This window comes from Terrapene carolina, unplaced genomic scaffold (genome assembly GCF_002925995.2).
Source record: "Terrapene carolina triunguis isolate 2854851 unplaced genomic scaffold, T_m_triunguis-2.0 Scaffold24, whole genome shotgun sequence".
NCBI classification, from domain to species: Eukaryota; Metazoa; Chordata; order Testudines; family Emydidae; genus Terrapene; species Terrapene triunguis.
Window position 1 is genome coordinate 3,520,711 of NW_020664375.1, and position 19,263 is coordinate 3,539,973.

Consider the following 19,263-nt stretch of genomic DNA (forward strand, 5'->3'; position numbering starts at 1 on the left):
GTGAGGACTCCACTGGGGCTCTCAAGCACTCTGTGGATTGGGAGACCCAGGCTCATTGCCCACTCTGGAATGCAGGTGAACCACGACCCCCACCCAACCCCCTTTTGCAAGATGTGGCAGACTCTCCGTGCAGCAAGGACACAGAGGAAGTGAGATGACCTTAAAACCAAAACAACTCCTGATGGCTGACACAACATATCATTTGAGAGAGAAAATGGCCTGTTGCACAACACACTCAGCTCATTTCTGAGGATGCCACGTTAACTCCAGAGGCCGTGTGACCCAGTGGCTTGGGCCCTGGACGAGGATGCAGGGGACCTGGGTTCTATTCCCAGCACTATCACTATGACCTCATGCAAATCACTTCACCTCTCTGGTTCCTTTGTCTTGTCTATTTAGATTGTGAGATCTTTGGGATGTGGATTGTTTCTCACTGTGTAGCTGTAAAGCACCTAGAAGCTTGCGAGACCCCCTCGGTGCTACTAGAATACAAGTAGTAAATCATAACAAAACTGCCACTTCTGTCTTTGTGCAAAGTATGTTCTCAGAACTGGGTGTCAGAACACTAAGGCTCAGTTCAGAGAGGCGTGTGCCTTACTTTTCACTAGATCAATGTCATTTCTCCCATGAGTGAAAGTTCACATGTACACGTGTTTGGGAGACCTGTACATCTCTAGGCTTTCCTTTGTTCACAAGTTTTGTGTATGCAACTTGAACAATTCCTTCTGCTGCCTAGCCGATAAAGGATGAATACAATGCACCTCAAGGTCAAACAATAATAAAAGACTGCATCACTTGAGTTCCTCTTTAAAGGAACAACTTTTTGATCAAGGCTGAATAATGTGTATATAACTCCTGTCACATTTTCTTTCACGACCGAGCCCACCAATACACTGTGCTCAGCCTCATTCACAAAACAAGGGACTTCACTGCTGGCTATAAAGGTCACCAGAATATTAACACTACCTCTGCCATCACTTCTGAAGCACACAAGCCTGACTTGAATCACTGTGGGTGATTCATGCAGCTGACATCTGGGCAGGGCTGGAGGGGGTTTCTTTACACTTTTACAGCACACTGCACAGCTTCATGGTAATGCAATTCTAGCTCCCCAGTTCCAGCACCTGCAGAAACACCTTGTATTGGACCATGGACTCCCTGTTAGTTTTATTTAAGAATGTTCAGTTAATGCCTGGCTTGCATTAACTAGTGTTTTAATTGGTGGTGTCCTTGCTGAGAAGTCAGGCAAAGTCCTTGGTGAAATCTGGCCCATTGTCTAATGAAACTCATTGTGAACAAGTGGCATCCTGTCTTCAGTGTAGGACTGTAATGTATTTTAAGCCCCTGTATTTCACTTTGTTAATGTCTGGTAACTTTCCATCTTTGAAATCTCACTGTGACAACACTGGTACTTTTAAACCACTATACTGTACAGAATGTTCTGGGATGCACAAGGATTGGATGCTACAATGTTTAAATGTAAATCCATTTGAACTGGTGTAGTATTCAACTTATCAGTGCTACAAAAATAAATGCAACATTATAAAAAGTAGGTCCAAGAATGACTTACATTGTACATTGTGCTGTAAACTGTAGACACTGTTTAAGTTTGGTTTTCATGCTGTGGTTATGAAAATACACAGTCTGCTTCCAGAATGATGGCAGGCTGCTTGCTATCCTTAAGTGATACCAACTCAGTGCAGCAAATGTGGAACCAGTTAAAGAGTTGATGTGAACAACAGCAATATTAAATAAAAAGAAGTTCTATATTGTTCTCTAACTTATGCTGTGCGTGCGACAATGGAGCATGTGAAAGCCTTTTGACAACAGATAGCAGAGTAATCCTAAATGTTTAACCAATACAACTGTCACCAGCTCACCATCCTGGAGCGCCTACCTCAGGCCAGTCACAATGATGCAAGTGAATCCACCCTTAGGTTCTCCTCTTCCCATGGGTTTGTCCTGTCACACCAAACCAGAAGAACCAACACCAAGTCTCAAGTCCAGTTTGACGCCTTTTCCTCAGGCTATCACTGTTTCTTGGAACAAAACAAAAACAAAAAAAAGATAAACAAACAAAGCTCCAATGATTCGTATAGGCTTTTACATGTAAAAGGCTTGTAGTATAGACAGTTATTCAATGGGTCCAGACCTTTTTGAGTCATTCCCCTTTTGTTCAAAGCATTCAGCCAGGACCCCACTGATCCAGAGGTTACTTTTCTTAGTTCACACACCATAGCTTTCTGCTGAATGTTTAGAGTTCCTTCCTTTCATGTTCTATGCCTAGATCCGGGGATCCCTGCCAGAGGCTAAGGGCTTCCTACAGTCTCCTTTCACCAGCACATCCTGGGATCCCTGCCCAAGCCACTCCACTCCACTCTAGACAACCCCTTCCTCCTTGTTCACAGGGAGGACCTGAAGAGCTTTCTATATCTGTAACATCTTCATTCTCTCGCACCTTTGGGCTCCCCCTCCTCACTCCCTTAGCTGCCCTTCCTGATATTATCATTTGTCCCTCATCAGGGCCACCTACTCCATCACAGGGGAGCTGAACCTGTTTCCCTTAAAGGGTCCAGTCACCCCATGATAGAAACATTACATAAAAACAAAATTGAATTCACCAACAGCAAGGCCCTCAAGAGGAGGGTATCAGTCACTTGACAGCTACATGCTGAAGGCTTGATTCTGCTTTCCAACATGTGTGGCATTAACATCAACACTATAAATCCATGTACAGCTCTATGTACCCCACTAGCATGGAAAAGCTTACCCAGGAGGCTTTCCAGAGGAGAGTAAATATTCCAAAAATATCATAATACCATTTTACTGATAATCCAGAAGGTAACAGAAACAATTGCCTTTGATTTGTAACCCTGCTTCACAACAGAGGATGCACCCCCTCACACATGTGTTTTCATGCAAAAGTGCTTATTGATAAAGGAAGGAAAAGAAATACAGAAAAGCGTGGACCTCTCCCTCCAAGAAACCAGTGGCAGTTTGGGCTTCCCAAAAAGTGCTCAATGACTTAAAGAATAGGGCATTGAGGTCACCACAATCCTAATTTTAAACCTCAACTGAATGATTACCGATGTGAGTAAAGGTCCTGATCCAAAGCTGGCTAAGTCAACAGGAATCTTTCCAATGACTTCAACGGGCCCTGGAGCAGTGCCTAAATGTATATATTTTGTTAAAAAACGCATAACCCTGACGAGTCCAGTATTCTTCTTCTCTGTAACTCATGTAACATCATGCCTGCCTGCTTAAATTAAGGACTGTTTTGAAATAATGAACTGATTCTAGTCCTCGGTTCTGCTCCCACTGGAGGTTTTTATATATAAACATTTGTCTGTCACTTTACCATTTCCCTATACTTCAGTGCTGTTGTTGCAGACCTGCAGGTATAATAGGCTTTACAGACCAGTGTATAGACTTTTCTTAGGCTGATGTGTGTGATGCACTGTACCATTCACCAATATATATGCAGAGCATTTTAAGAATGTTCTCTGATGGATAGGAATTATTGCTTTTACTATCCCGGGCTAGTTTTCCTAAAGTTACTTAAGAGCCCTCTGTCAGTTGTGAGCTCTGGCTTTCATTGGAGTCACAATCCATTTTTATATCATGTACAGTGTATGATGCTGTGAGTGAAGGGAGGCAGCAAAATAAGACCCATTTATGCTGAATTAAGGTCAGATCCTGTTCACACTGAAATCAATAATAAAACTGCCACTGACTTAATGACCATTAGGATTGCCTCTTCAGACAAAGCCCTCTGCTCCACTAGGGTGCCGGGTCTCTTGTTTTTCTAATCTGAAAAACTGATTTTGCCTCAGTGGGTTTTCTTTTCTTCATTTTGTGCTTTCCTACAGGGAATCAATGGGTGCATCTCTGGATCTGCTGAGTGGCCATAAAATATCAGTGCGTGTGCCATATGGAAAGTGTTGAAATGCATTTGCATGTTTGCTTAGGGATTACACCACTGTTAGCTACAATTATTCCTGAAACATAACCCAAGAGCAAAATAAAGAGGATAGTTACATTAGAATAGATCTAAAGCCAACAGAGAATACATTTGTTTCCGGGTAATTGCACTTGCACAGAAAAATATTTGATGGCGATATTTGTGGAGGTTCTGTCTGCATGATAACTGGCTCTTTGGAAGCCTTCAACACCCACCCCACCCCATAGGCGTAAAGGTGACAAATGCAATAGCACAGAGGTCAAAAGCATGTATCTCAATAGCCATTTGAGACACAATCCCGCTCTGAAACAGACTCTCACAAAAAGTAACAGAATAGAAGCTATGAAATGATGGGGAAAAAATTAAATTAAAACAGTGGTTACATAAGCAGGACAAGAAGTATGTGGGAGAGAGGGGATGGAGAGAAATTGATCCATTGCATACACTCTGACTTTTCATGCAGAAATGGATTAATTCAGCTGCAGAGGCCAAAACATTCAGCTATTTTGATGAATTCAAACATATACACAAAATTAATGTACTTCAGCAAAAAACTCCCCTGGTACAGTTGGCTGATTATTGAACAACTGATTATTTAATTAAATAGAGTCTTGGCATCTTGCAAAACATATTTCAATGCATTTGTTTTTTAGATAAAGCAAAGGGTTGGTGTTGTTTGCAAATGACTTCATTAATCACTCCCTCAGCTCTGAATCCAAAGGAGTTCCTACTACAGAAAAGCTTTGCCCGTGTTAACCTTCAGGCTGCCATCGACGCCCACAGACTCTCTTCCATCGAATCCATCTGTCCATCAAAATGGAAGAATGCTGGCAGCAAAACGGTTAAAGAGATGTAAAAATCCAGACACTACTGGTGGTGCGTTTTTTTTTGTTTTGTTTTGTTTTTTAAATGAACATACTTGAATAATCTCAGTGGAGGGGATTTTTGTTCCCACTTTCCACAGAGGGGAAAGACAAGGTGAAGACGTCATCAGAGCTTTTAAAACTAAGCCTCTTTCTTTTATTTAAAAAGGAAGATTTTCCTATTGCCTGCAGACAAATTCAGAATTCATCACTGTTGCCAGACCACCTGGGACATAGGGAGGATGGGAGCTTTCCAGATGGGTTTTAAGACAATTCATTTATATTTATATAGCCAGAATAAATGTTTTTCCTGAGATAGCATTTCCCTTTGCTGTATCTAGACCACCAACAAAAGAGGGAGGCACAGAAATTCTACTGCATTAATAGTCTTGGTGTTTACAGCTTTGGCATTTATTAACTTTTGGGAGCTGTTTATTGAGTCATAAACAGTACTAATGGGGATATTATCTCTAAATTATAGAAGTATTACAGTATTTGGGTTAGTTAAGAGAACAGTTTAATGCAGTTACATAGTTTCAATTTATCACAATTACCAACATGATCCCATAATGGGAATTTAATTGCTAATTGTTGGCTTATACTATGAAAAAAATACAGTAATAACTTATGACTTATAGCACATGCACATGAGTGCAGACCCAAACACACACACAGGCACGCACACACTTCTATAATACCTCCTTTCTATCCTCTCTTCTAATATAATGTATTTTTATTACAGTGACTAAATTCATCAGGGCCTCGATTCAGCAGCCCATCCCAGTTCAACAAAGCATTTAAGCACGTGTGTCTGCTGCACTGCGTTCAATGAGATTTTTAAAACATGCTTAAATTGCTTTGCTAAATAGTGATGGGCTTAAGGTCACACTTCAATGCTCTGATGAACTGGGGTCTAGAAGCACAACACAGTTAAGGAGAAAACCTGACTCCACTGAAGTCAATCTGAGCGTTGCTGTTGACTTCAATAGAGCAAGAATTTTATCTATGGATACTACAGCTGGAAACTGATTCAAAGCTCACTGAAGACAATGGGTGTATTTCTATTGACTTCAGTGAGCTTACGGATCATGGTGACCAAACTGAGAGCCCTGAGTTTCCTCTAATACATGCAAGTGAAAAGTTTGTACCACTGAACCTTCAAGACAACGTCATTCTTCTAACAGTTTTCCCTTTCAATGAGGAAATTTTCTAAACTACCGTAGTTAACACTATGAACTTGTACTGTTAAAGGGTATTTCTACCAAGTTGCTAACCGTTGGCTTACACCATGGTCCTGAGAAGCGGCTGACTCTGAACTAGCTTCTCCAATTTTTACTAAAGCTAATTCTCAGTGTAAAACTATTAGCTAAAGAAGGGGGAGAGGAAGTGGACAGATGGCTCAGCTGAAGGGCAGTTGAGAACAGCCAATTTATTTATTGATAACACATTCCAAAACAAAACAAAAACTGCCAGATGTTTCAGACCATCCAGCTGTATACAGTAACAGCCTATATAATATATAACCTTAGTATGCTATACCTAGATGGAATGTCTTCCTCTTTCTTCCTTCCCGTCAAGATACTAGTTTTATTCTCCCGACTGCTGGATCTCCCAGATGAGAAAAGTTATTCTAATGGCTCTGTAATTCCTTATCAGGAACCGTGGGAGCATCTGATGGTGTTTAACCAGAAATAAGCTGGCAAGTTGCTATTGTTGAAAGAGGGACATTTCTCTCCTATTATTGTTGAGTGACTAAATCTTCTGAAGCTTCAGACATCATGGTATAAGATCTTTGTAGATCCACCATGGGAAGTTTGTACCTGGGGATACTCAATTGCCTATTGAGCTAAAAGACAGACCAAAGAGAGGGTCTATCAGTTTGTTTTGGTGCGGGGGGTGGGGAAGGCCCTCCTTGGCATGAGATGGAATCAGCTCCTTCTATTGACACCTGATGTAATAATGAAGAAGAGTGAGCTCAACGCTATCTTCACTCACGTGGGCAAAAATGATGTGGTAGCATGAAGGAGAGTGAATTGCACAGGCAGTCATTGGCACTGAGCTGGATGTATGTGAGGGTGGTACAGTTGGCACTGCTGTCCAGGAGAGCTGGTGTACTGAGCAGGGCATGGAAAAATATTATAAGATGAGGAACATTACTCATGTTCATGGTAAGTTGATGCTGGTTCATGATGACACTGTTTATGGGTGCCTGCGTCTGATGTACAGACATTTTTAGTGCAGACATACAGATACGGATTGAAGATGTTGTGGGAGACAGCAGCTTAGCAATGCATTAGCTGCACCTGGTGGCAGGTAGCCCTTGCTCTCATATGACAAGTTATTTGGCTGAAGCAGCTTTTTTGAGGAATATGTAGAATTCCCATTCTGTCAGGTACCGCGGCTCTTGAACCCAGGCCAGGGGCAGGGAGGGGGAAAAGGGGGACATGCCAAGCAAAAGCCTGTCTCTGTGCCACAAGCTTACATGAGGGAAGTGCAGCTAATGCCTCACCACCACAGACTACTCTCACTGACTCAGCTGGGTCAGGAGACTAGCAGCAGACTGCTGATTGGACACCACCAAGCATAAAGTTTCCCGTTCCTGTCTGACCTTTTGTCTCAGCAACTAGTTGCCAGGTCTGCTGCTGACCAGACTCCTGATATCAAGTTCCTGACCCTTGTCCCTGTTACCATACCTTGGTCCTAGTTCCTGACTCCTCAGCTGGTTCCACTCCTTGCTCCTGCTTCCTCACCTTAATTCCAGTGACTGACTCTGGCCTGACCCTCGGTGTGAATTCTGATTCTGGCTTAATCCTTGGCATGGCTACCGACTCCACCCTGGCCCTGACCCTTGGTTTGGCTCCTGACTCTAACCCTGTCTTGGCTTCTGATGCTGCCCCACTATAGCCCCTGACACATTCTCAGGTACTGGGTTGAGCTAGTAAGTCAACATTGGGTACTTTACAAGATCCAGTCAGCATAGTGGGGTGAGGCAGTACCTCAGTGTGCATCTCTTAGCTACTGTCATGTAAAGCTGGGATGTCTGTGGACAAAAGTTATATTTAGGCTATGAGGGAGGCTCTTCTCCAGAGACTGTTCGTTAAGATCAATGGCAAGGACTGCCTCCCACTTTATGAGATAAGTGCTTTAAAGTTGTGGCCTTATGCCATCTGGAAATATAATCTTATGATATGGTCTTCATTCAGGCATCTCATTAGCAATGTGAAGAGAGAGAGGAAGCTGGTGGCAGGATTAAGGGGTTGAAATAGTCAGGGGGGTTGTATGCTTTATGTTACATTGTACAAACAATAAGGCTGGCTGATGATTGGCTGGGGCCTCTTCATTGCCACTTGTGAACAGAAGATCTGGTGAAAATTATTTGTACTATGTAGTTCCACACAACTTTGCCAGGTGCATTGTGAACATGGTGGCAAGGAATGAAAATCCTTACATGAACCTGCTATGCACCATTCCTAGTAGATTTTTCTGTGGCTATCCATGTTGCCTAGGGCATGAGAAAGAAAAGAAGGCACAGACAGAAGTGGGGGGGAAATTCAGTGAGTATTACTAAAAATACACAGAACAGCATTACAAAATAGTCAAAAGACAGAAAGATGGTAGTTCTCAAACTTTCTTTCCAAGAAAAACAAGTCTTGTTACTTATCTACACAGAGATCTTGTCAGACATGTGAGAAGGCACTTTCAAGTCTAAAATAGCTTAAGGAGTGACTTGATCACAGTTTATAAGTACCTACACAGGGAACAAAAATGTGGTAATAGAAGGCTCCTCAATCTATCAGATAAAGGTATAACAAGATCCAATCCCTGGACACTGAAGTTAGACAAATTCAGACTGGAAATAAGGCACACATTTTTAATGATGAGGGTAATTAACCTTTGGAACAACTTACTAAGAGTTGTGGTGGATTTTCCATCACTGGCAATATTTAAATCAAAATGGGATGTTTTTTCTGTAAAATATGCTTTAGTTCAAACAGGAATTAATTCTGGGAAGCTCTGTGGCCTGTAGGACGTTGGACTGGATGATCACAATGGCCCCTTTTGGCCTTGGAATCTATGACATTATGGAGTCTAATCTATGTTTAAAATGTATGACCACAAAACAAATCAGATTTAAATAATCTATTAAACTTGTTTGTAATACAGAATCATAAGATAAGTGAAGTATTTGTCTTTCTAAATTAAGCACTTGTCCTTCTCCTTGAATTGCAATTTGAGATAAAAACCTGTGATCCTCAGTCAAAGAATTTGATAATTTCACAAAAGTAACCAGAAAATACTAGTGTAGAGCTGAGAGTCAGACCTTCTGAGTTCTAATCCCGGTTCTTCTACTGACTCACTATTGCCTCAGGCAAGTCCCTCCACGTCTCTGCCTCAGCTTCCCCACCCTTCTTAAACTGGAATAACACTTACCAGCTCACAGGGTTGCAGTGATAATGAAGGAAGTCATGTCTAAACGTGGCTTTGAACTCGTACAGTGCTATATACGTGCAAAGTACTGACAGGAACTCCACTTAATCATCACAATCTTGACCGATGAGCAGGGTATCAATTCGTTTCAGATGAGAAATTGCTGTTTTACACTGAGGACACCCGTTCACTAAGACTGGAATAAAACCACCAATTCATTTCACACAGATTCCCCAAATAAGTTTTGACATCGATCGATTTAGGTTGTATGTAAAGCAAAAATCAAGAGCTCAGAGTTTCTGTGTTACACTTGCAAGATATTTACTTCTATATTGGGCAGGCTGCAATTATCTCTGATACCAGGAAATGTTATGCTTTGCTAGAACCCCTCCATAAACTAACTGGCTTTGACATAAACAACACTTTAGATTCAGCAAGGATACATCAACATAAAACTAAGCAGCATGAAAAAAAATGGAAGAGAATATTAAATTATTGTGCCGATATAGTCTGACTTAATGTTGTCAGTGATAATTTTTGTTTGTTTGCAGATGAGAATGGTTTAGGGTCAGTCACACTTTGCTATATTTGATTCTCACTGTAAGACTTCTGAATATTTGTGCATTCTACATATAACCAAACATGAAGATCAGTTTAAAGGATATTTTTATTTGTGCTCATGTACTTACAGTACAGTACTTTGTATTTTGAAAGAATTACAAAAATACATGAACTATATTTCTACATTGGAGTAAGACATTTACATTCAATACAATCTACATCTGTGATTCTTTTATTTTTTAAGGAAAGTTTACAGTATCTGTCCAGATACGCTTGGTGAAGTTGCAACAGTAATTCAAAAGAAGTGACCTGCATAGACCAGATTATTCTTCAGTGCCAAAAACATCCTGTATTAGGGGTAAATATTTGATCCTTTTCACTGGAAGGGATGGTGGCTGCCCACTCCAGTCATCTTCATACTGAAAGTGATAAACAAGAGGACAAACTTAGAACTCCATTTTGAAAACAAAAATAACTAGAAATGTCACAAAATAATGTTAAGCAAGTTATTTCATTTCTACATGCAAATCACCCGTGGAAAAAAAACAAATTTGTAAAGCATATCTTCCTAAAGAATATGGTATTATCGATTTTGATCAATGCTGCTGAAGTTTTAATTAAAAATATCCCTCCATCTCCACTTCCGCCCAATTTTAAAAAAAAATTAAAGACTAGTGTACTGTTTTGTTCAGTTAGACACCTATACTTCAAAGATATGTTGGTCAGCTAAGAGAACAAGACACTGTAGGAATTGTCAGCTTTCAAACTAGTAGACAAAATGAAGAAGAAAGGGAAGTTAGAAGATCAAAACTTCAGGACTAAATCACTGAGTAAGAATACAAACTGAAATTTTCGTTTGTCAAATATAATCATTTTACACCTAGACAAAATTACTGTAGTGCATATTAAATCACAGCTCGGATAAAGATTCAGCTGAGAAAGTCAAAGAATCAATAAAAGGATTTACATTCCCTTTGGTATCTTCTCTTTCTTCTTTTGTTACTCATCTTTTCATTAAAATGTACTCATCTAAAATAAATTCATTATTATATATTACAGCTAACCAACAAAATAATAAATTGAATAAATAATGCCACCACAGCCAATTTGGACATAATTTACTAACTTGTTTGTTAATGTACTATAGTTCAGGATATCTCAGTATGTTATGTAATTTACAGCCCTTTTTTTTTTTTTTTAAACAATTAATACAGAAGTGATTCTCCTATCTAGCAGATAACTGAATACACCTCTGTGGCTTGGGGCAGGGATTGTTGTTGGGTTTTTTTGTTCTGTGTTTGCAAAGTGCTTAGCACAATGGGGTCCTGGTCCAGGACTGAGACTCTAAGGCACTACGGTACTGCAAATAATAAAATGAGAATACAACCAACAACTTCCATCTTTTTGACCTTGTCTGCAACCTTGCTCCCCTCAAGTCCGTTCACTGTGCTGCCACTAAGATGGTCTTCCTAGCCTGTAGCTCTGTCAGCTCACTTTCTGTAAGCTCCTCCACTGGCTCCAGTGCAAACACAAATGTCTTTTCCTGACCTTTACAGTGAAACCCTGCCCAAATTATCCCTGATATTTTATTATATTGATCACGGTCTTTGTTCCACTAAAGATGCCAACCCTGACTGACTTCTTGGTTCACAAATGCCTTTGTCTTTTTTCCCTTGCTGTCCCATGTACACTGGAAAAATTTCCTGCCAAAATCCATAAAACCAATCCTCCCTCAAATCACCTCTGCCACGATGCCTACAAAACACTGTCATCTGATAACAGTGAGGCAAAGTGGCAAGCTGTGATCACAGCCACTGATTGGCTTATTACGACTACAAACTGAACACACTGCCTCTCCTCACTACCACTCAGGTCCTCCACCCCCTATTCAAGGTTCACTTCAGGCATATCACCTACAAGAAATAAGTCAGTCCTCTATGGCTAGTCTGAGGCAGTTGGGCAAGCAGCCAATACAGCTAGGAGAAAAATATGAAATAAATAACAAGCCAACATATTTGTATATTTTTCTGCCTCTTTTATCACCGCCCCTTCATATGGTGCTCATCCTCTTAGTTTTGTAAGTGCTTTGGGTCGGAAACTGCATCTACCTCTGTTTGCACAGCACCTAGTACAACAGTGCCCTAATCCTGACAAGCATCACTGGATGCTATCACAACATAATCATTGAGTAATATCTTTGAGTAGAATTCCGAACTCCCTGTTCGAAAAGTGCCCTCATCGAAACATGGAGCACACACTTTTTAAATCTGAAACATATCCAGTATAAGGTGGATGTTGTAAAAATATGTACAGGATCTTAATTAGATGCATACAAGAAATTTTTTCCTAATTAAGGAGTCCAAGAAAATGACACCAAGGAAAGCTTAGCAACTCAGCAGCACTGTGCCCTCACTAGCCCCTATAGACAGTTTTATAGGCTCCAGAAGAGTGAGCAAGTAGTGAAGCCACTATGCTGTCAGGATGAAAACACAGCACTTGCATATAACTGGTGAAAATATGCAGCTGCTGAATTTAAAATGCACTGAACCCTATGCTTCGAAACCAGTAGAAGCAGAGGAGACTAAATGAAACACATTCAATATCAGCAGTCAAGGGCTGGATCAGAAGAGCGATGTTATATGCGCGCTAAGATGCTTTGGATTTCTTTGCTATGACATTTTAAAAAAATCAATTTGATTGGATTATGCACAATGCTATTTTAAACCATTCTATTCTCACACCAGCACAAGACAGCCAGATCAGCTTAATCTTTGCCGTTTCCCGAAATGACATTTTTACTTACCCTAAGTACTAGGCTGACAGAGACATATTAGTTGATTTCTCCACACTACTCCCACTACCTACCAAGGAAGTGGTGTATTCTGTGCGAGTTTCCACAGAGTTATAGAAAATTGTAGGTACATTTTGCAATGCCAGTGGAGTTGGTAGACTTTCCTGATAATTGTGACTTCTGAACATAAGGTTTGTGTAATAGCAAGGGTGAGCATCTGATAGTCATGCCCTTGTTCACAGGACAGCACAGCCCTTTTCCTTCCTATATTTCCCTAGAAATCTATTAGAGATGTGGCATCCACTGTGCACAACAGAGTTACAGAGTTCCCGTGCCTTACACTGGTTCTCTGCTTCGCCCAATCCTTCACAACAGAAACAAACTGCTCGAAAAACCCAGACAAGATCCATAAAGATTGAGTCCCAGATATTCTTTGTTGGATAAATCAATGATATTAATATGTTTTGACTGAACGACATCAGCGGCAGCATGAAAGGGGCTTTCAGGTTTTGTGCACTGCTTTTTTGTTTTAAACGTCTTCACTTTACCTTTATAGGAACCTTTATTGTCTGGAAAGTCGGAACTGGATTCTCTCTCCAATTCAGCCCATTGACAAACTTTTTATAATCTACTTGTTCCTTGCCATCTTCAAACCTAAAAGCAGAATATTTGTATATAATTTGATTCAATTGTGGCATATTTTAATATACTTTGCCATATTTTACATCACACAACAATTGCATTTTTGATAATTAATTTCAAAAATATAGAAAATGGACAACAGGCCAAGGAGAAGACTCTGCAGAATATGTCTCTCTATTGTACTATATATTACACTTCATATAAAACTTTACTCTTCATTATTGTCTGTCACATAGGACTTTTCATTGTGTTTAAAGTCTATTAGAGTTCAACTCATTTCATTTTTTAAATATGACTATTAACCAATTTTTCTTCAACACACGAATGTTATGATCAGTGGAAGCCTTATCGTTCTGGGATAAAGAGTGAAAATGTTCTTGGAGGCACCCTGCAAAATCCTGTCTTTATGTTTAGAAGAGAACTTGCTGGTGCTATAGACACAAGAGAATACAGCCGATCTGGTTTCTTTTGCTACTTTGATTTATATTCCTTTCATAAAAATAAGCACCCATCCAAAATGCTCAGCGCACCCATTTTGTGATCACCAGTGCTGAGTCGAGCAGGACAAATACTTCCTACTTTTTTATTAAGAAGCAAGCATGTGCCATAAAAGTTGACTGGCATTAACCTTTGATTGCACATATATCTTAATATGATCTATGGTGCACACGCATTGAATTTCATAAGCCTTATGACATGTGATTTGTTTTTGTTTTTATTATGAACCTGTAGTATTGCTTTCAACCCTCTGAAGAAAAAGTTAGAGTACTACATTATGTTGACATCCTAAAACTTCATTAATTAGAACCTTTGAAGTTGTATGTTCTCAGTATATAGGTTGCCTTTTTGCTGGTTTGTGGAAAGTCAAGATATAATCCACAGCACAGACTCAGAGTTGTACAAGTTAACCGAGCAGTTTTTTTTATATAGGCAAAGTGAAAGAATGTAATTACTTAAACCTGTACTGGACCACTTTCATCTAAGACTGTATAGGTGCAATTCAGTGACTCCCACTGACTTCAGCAAGCATTGGATTGGGGCCAAAGTCCTTTGATCTGACTGTGAAAGCACCCTGAACAGCTAGGAATGCTGTCTCTGAATTAATACCCTTAACTAGAGTGAAAATTTTCAAGCCTGGGTGCTGAAAATTAGGCTCCTAAATCCATATTTAGGCAGCTATGTAAAATATTCCAAATTCATACTGGTATATAGTAGGGGGATACAAATCCCTTGACTCCCATGGACTGCACCTGCTTACACAGGTGAATTTGAATAAGGAGATGCCTTATTTCTGAGTTATGAGTTTGGAGCCAAAGGTACTAGATGGACTGGAAAGAGATGCCCTACATTTGAATGATCAGAGTTAATATGAGTAGCTACTATAATGCTTTTCAGTAATAAAGGAAGTTAGATTTGCCTCTTCCAAAAGGAGACGACTAAGATCACTTGACACCTTGTCCCCCTTTAGTTTAGCTCTAGAACGTCATCAAAGCATTTGAGGTTAGAATATGTTATAAGATTCATTCCTCCCCACAACACTTGGAGAACAATTTTCTTTTCTTTGGCAGAAGACAGATAGCTCTTGTTTGTGGCCTCTGCAAAATGTGTTCACCTTGGATTACCCCAACGTGTAGAAGCCTGCTTTATCAATTTGTAAGAATGTAGTGCTGAGTGACCCAACCTGTTTACAAATGTTTTTTTTTTCCCAGCCAGGAAAGTTGCAACCCAAGTGTTCTTTTTCTAGATAGCAATATTTACAGAGCTTAAGTTCCTTTGTTTTGAAAAACACTTTATTAAAATGTTAATCTGATAGCCGTAGAAAGTACTCTGTTACTTAGACTTAACGGAATATTTGTCGAGTATGCTGTGCTGCTACTTCAGTTTGTTTGATAGCTTCTGTATATTCTGGGTATGAATAAGTGTTTAAGTTGGTTACAGGAAAAGATTAAAGGACTAACACAAGCTGGTTTGTACAACTGGTCAGTATGAGCTAAGTAATGTTGGTGGCTAACCTGTGGTAAATATATTGATTACCATGTACCCAATAAATGTATACTGCACTACCTGTCTGTCATAGGGTACTGAAAAAACAAAAAAATGTTTGTCTGTCTGCCTCAAGATCTTTTTTTGTTGTGGATGGGGAATTATGCCTACCCTACTGGAGGGAGCATAGCACCCCCAAAATATACAGAGATTTGAGGGTAGGTTGCTGGGTAAAAGTCTCCAGGGCAAAGGCACCAGGAGATAGCAAAAAAGCAGAGAGATCCTGGCCTGTTGTGGGAGGGAAGTTCTAGGGGGAGAATTATTCTGGCCCAAATCTCATTGCTCTGGCCCTTCTGAGGATCAAAGATGCCTGTAGGTCTTCTCCCTCTTTCTGTTAAGCCAGGGGAGGTGGGGTGCTCAGAGGAACGTGTGACCCTCGGGGTGGTACCATATAAAAACAAATCATCAGTTTTGCATTGTTCAAATTAAAATTGAAGCAAAACGTAATGGTTTCGTTGTGTGTTGGCTCATACACACATGGAAACTTGGGGGCTAAACAATGGAACTAAAAAACATCCAGCAAACAGCTGCAAACTGAAGTTGCTGCATTTTCCACAGCTCTACTCAAAATGCATCTAGTTTGCATAAAGATCATCTTTGATGCATGCACTCTTCTACTGTCTTGTTCATCACTTCATACCACATAGGAATTACAGTAAATTTTGGAGTTAAGTGAGTGGGCCTCCTGGCACAAGGAGCAACCACTTGGGATATTGGGTTCCAGAGGCACACCCACTCCTGCCCTCCCCAGCCTGGCAGTTGCCCCCACAGGCTTTCCTGAGTCACAGCTGCCAAGCCTCCATCTGCCCTAGAAGCCCACCACAACTACCTCACAGCAGCAGGGCTGAGAGAAACCACCCAGATGTGTCCATAGCAATTATTTAGCATAAAACTTACAATATGTTTTTTAAAAAGCCACAAGATGTGTGCAGTACGGATGAATTAACTCATGATCTTATATTTGAAACCTTTGTCATACATTCCCTCTACCTGCTTCCTTTCCTCCATTTTATCTTTCCTCATTCACCATGTCTCTAGTTTGTAAGCCCTTTTTAATTGTCAATTAGTGCACTGTTAGGTTCACAGTGAATAAATAAAAATAGGATCAAAAGAAAATACCAACAATTTCAAAATGCAAAATTTTATTTTTCAAGCATTTTAATTGTGCTTGTGTATTAAACAAACTCATTGTTCCTTGTATGTTTGCATAAACTTAAAGAAATGCTATAATAAATGTTGCATTTTACTGGCAGAAACAAATAGGAAGCCTCTTCATATCTTAATACATCATAGTAAAAAATCTGCACCTGCTCTGTAATTTTAAAAGATATATTTATACCAATGAGACACTAAGAATTGCCTTAGTACTTTCAATGCACTGTAACTTCACATTATTGGCCAGGATTCTCTCTTCACTTGCTTAGATTGGGATGCTCTTTGGGACAGAAATCTTGGGCTCATTGAAGCCAATAGCAAAACTCCTATTTACTTCAATGTGGCCTAAATCCTTACTCTGTTTGATAAGTGCCATGGACACCTGTGGTATTATATACAAATGTTAAATAATAGATATTTATGGGTATTACTTTTTAAATAGAAAATTAAAAGTTAACAATAAGTTATTTATCGTTTAACCTCAGAAAAAAACTGCAAGCTGTAGGATATATACCCCCAGCTAATGCATTAGCTAAAGCTGCCGGTGTTGTGGGATTTGCCTCATTTTCCTCCTTACTACATTTAATAAATTCAGAAATGTTCATTACAAATACCCATGGAAACAAAAATTAAATTATTCCTCATCCATAAAAACAGGTGAAGGGCCATCAGTGATAAGCGGCACTGCTTTAGATTAAACAGTGGACTTTCCAGAAGCGAAACTGGCTTATAAGCAGCAATGCTGCTGTGTTAGATGTTTCATGACGTTTCAACCTTCGTGAGAAACGGGGGAATGGAGGGCAAGATACTAAATATCCTTCAACCACGCCTATTACCTGCAAGGTAGAGTCTGAAGCCTCCCAATAAACTGGAAATTAATTCCAATTAAATCCACTACAGGAAACATCTTCCAGACCACAAACCCCAAATAAACACAAGTCACTATTAAATACACATCCTTACTTAAGTGCTACCAACTGCACAAGCCTTTGTTTAAAAATTTAAATACTTTCCTCTTATCTGTAATGTAAGGACTCACTGTATACATTGAGATCTTTCAATGCAATGAATCTTTATCTTATCACTAAAATTACTCACAGTCCTTTATCATGTAAAGCAACTTTTAGAATGAAATGATCTTCCAATAGATATTAGGCATCCTCCTTGTCTTCTAAGCTTGTATATTATTTTAATAATAATTTTAAATGAAAGGGGTTTGGTGGATTTTTTTTTTTGAAGCTGACTCCATTCAACCCCCTCCCCCCCCTTATAAGAGAGGCTGTCAACTTTCAAAAGCTTTCCCTAATACCAAACAAGATATATTTATTTTTGAAGCCTATAATGTATCAGGTCTGTCAGTTCTTCTTTGGTGTTAGTTAGTAAATAAAGGAAAACTCCACTTCATCCCTCCTCTAGTTGCATCTATTCAATCACAGCCTTTGAGACTATGAAAATTCTAACTCTAAATGCCAATTGTCCCGATGCACTTTTTGTGCTGGACAGCTTTGTGGGAATTCTAAAAAAATGAATTTTATGCGTCTTTTGACTGATGCTTGTGACTCAACTGTCAGAAGTGATGAATGGTCAGCAATTTGTAGAAGTCATCCATCTGGCTACCACAGGGAACTCCTCTGAATGCTTTTGGTCCATAGACAAACTGGGCTTAAAAACAATGGTGCCTTAGGTTTCTTAAGGCAGACTTGCAGGTAAAGAGTGACTTTAAAAGGTTTCTCCCCCAAGCAGTGTTCTATGAGCTTGGTGAAGTGTGGAGGGCTAGATTTGGGCATTAAGGATTTAAAGGTGGTCAAACTTTCCCTCACCTTCCTGTTTGTAGAGAATCCTGTCATTCAATGGTAAATCCCTGAAGCATACATTGAAATTCTGCTAAAAGCTAGAAGCTTGCATGCATGAAAGCATCTATTCCTGACAAGAAATAAGACCTCCTTCTGCTTTTTACATGATGTTAAGAGGTTTCCATATCCTCAAAATAATTTTTTTAATGACTTCTAGTAGGAGAAAAGAAGGGACCAAAGACCATATTCTACAACTCATAAAGTAGACTGTTGGCCAGTTGGCTTAGCCCTGCTTCAGAGCAGGGGGCTGGACTTGATGACTTCTCAAGGTCCCTTCCAGCCCAACATTTCTATGATTCTGTGGAGGCCTAGCAATCTGTGATGAGTGTTCAGATCACCATCTGGTAAACCTGTTTTTATTGTGAACTCTGCCCTCTAGAGTCTTGACACAAGGGCACTGAACATTTGTGTTTTTCTGTTCTTGTCCTGATCAGTGTGGCTGATCAAGGATCTTACCTCAAAGAATATATGTACAACCAAATTACACACTCCAAGAAAAAATACTGAAACTATTATGTAAATTCTGCTTTTGCCAATAATTTCTCTCCCTTTTCTAAAAAACTTAAAATATATATTTCAGGTAAGAACAACAAGAGTAATATAGGGGTAACAAAGAAGGACTGTTGTATCTATAGTAATACCATCTATTTGATTCATTAACTTTTCCACATTATTCATCATGGCATCTTTCTGAGATCATATATAGTGTACCTTCTTGAGATACTATGTTTTTTCACCAAACCAATACACGGAGAAAGTGAATGTAAAAATGGGAATTCTCTACCCATTTATCCCAGACAATAAACATTAGTGGTTAATTCCTGTAAGCTTATTCAATCACAGCGTACATGCTTAGCCTAGGTGATTCAGAGGTGAAAGTAAGTCGGTACGCCCCGGTATGGTGTACTGGCAAGAGCCAGTGCGCCGTACCGGGGCGGCCCGGCTTCCCCAGGTGGCAATTTAAAG

General features: G+C 39.7%; 1 protein-coding gene across 1 annotated transcript in view; it reads right to left on the minus strand.

The window, feature by feature from the left end:
* Nucleotides 1-9,942: 9,942 nt before the first annotated feature.
* Nucleotides 9,943-19,263, minus strand: part of LOC112113710 (EF-hand domain-containing family member C2) — a 90,011-nt gene continuing 80,690 nt past the window's right edge. Inside the window, exons 14-15 of the mRNA XM_026650028.1 lie at nucleotides 13,153-13,258; nucleotides 9,943-10,232 (exon numbers count right to left, since the gene is read on the minus strand). Coding sequence (XP_026505813.1) covers nucleotides 10,137-10,232; nucleotides 13,153-13,258 — 202 coding nt within the window. The 3' untranslated portion in view covers nucleotides 9,943-10,136. The remainder of the gene's footprint in view (nucleotides 10,233-13,152; nucleotides 13,259-19,263) is intronic.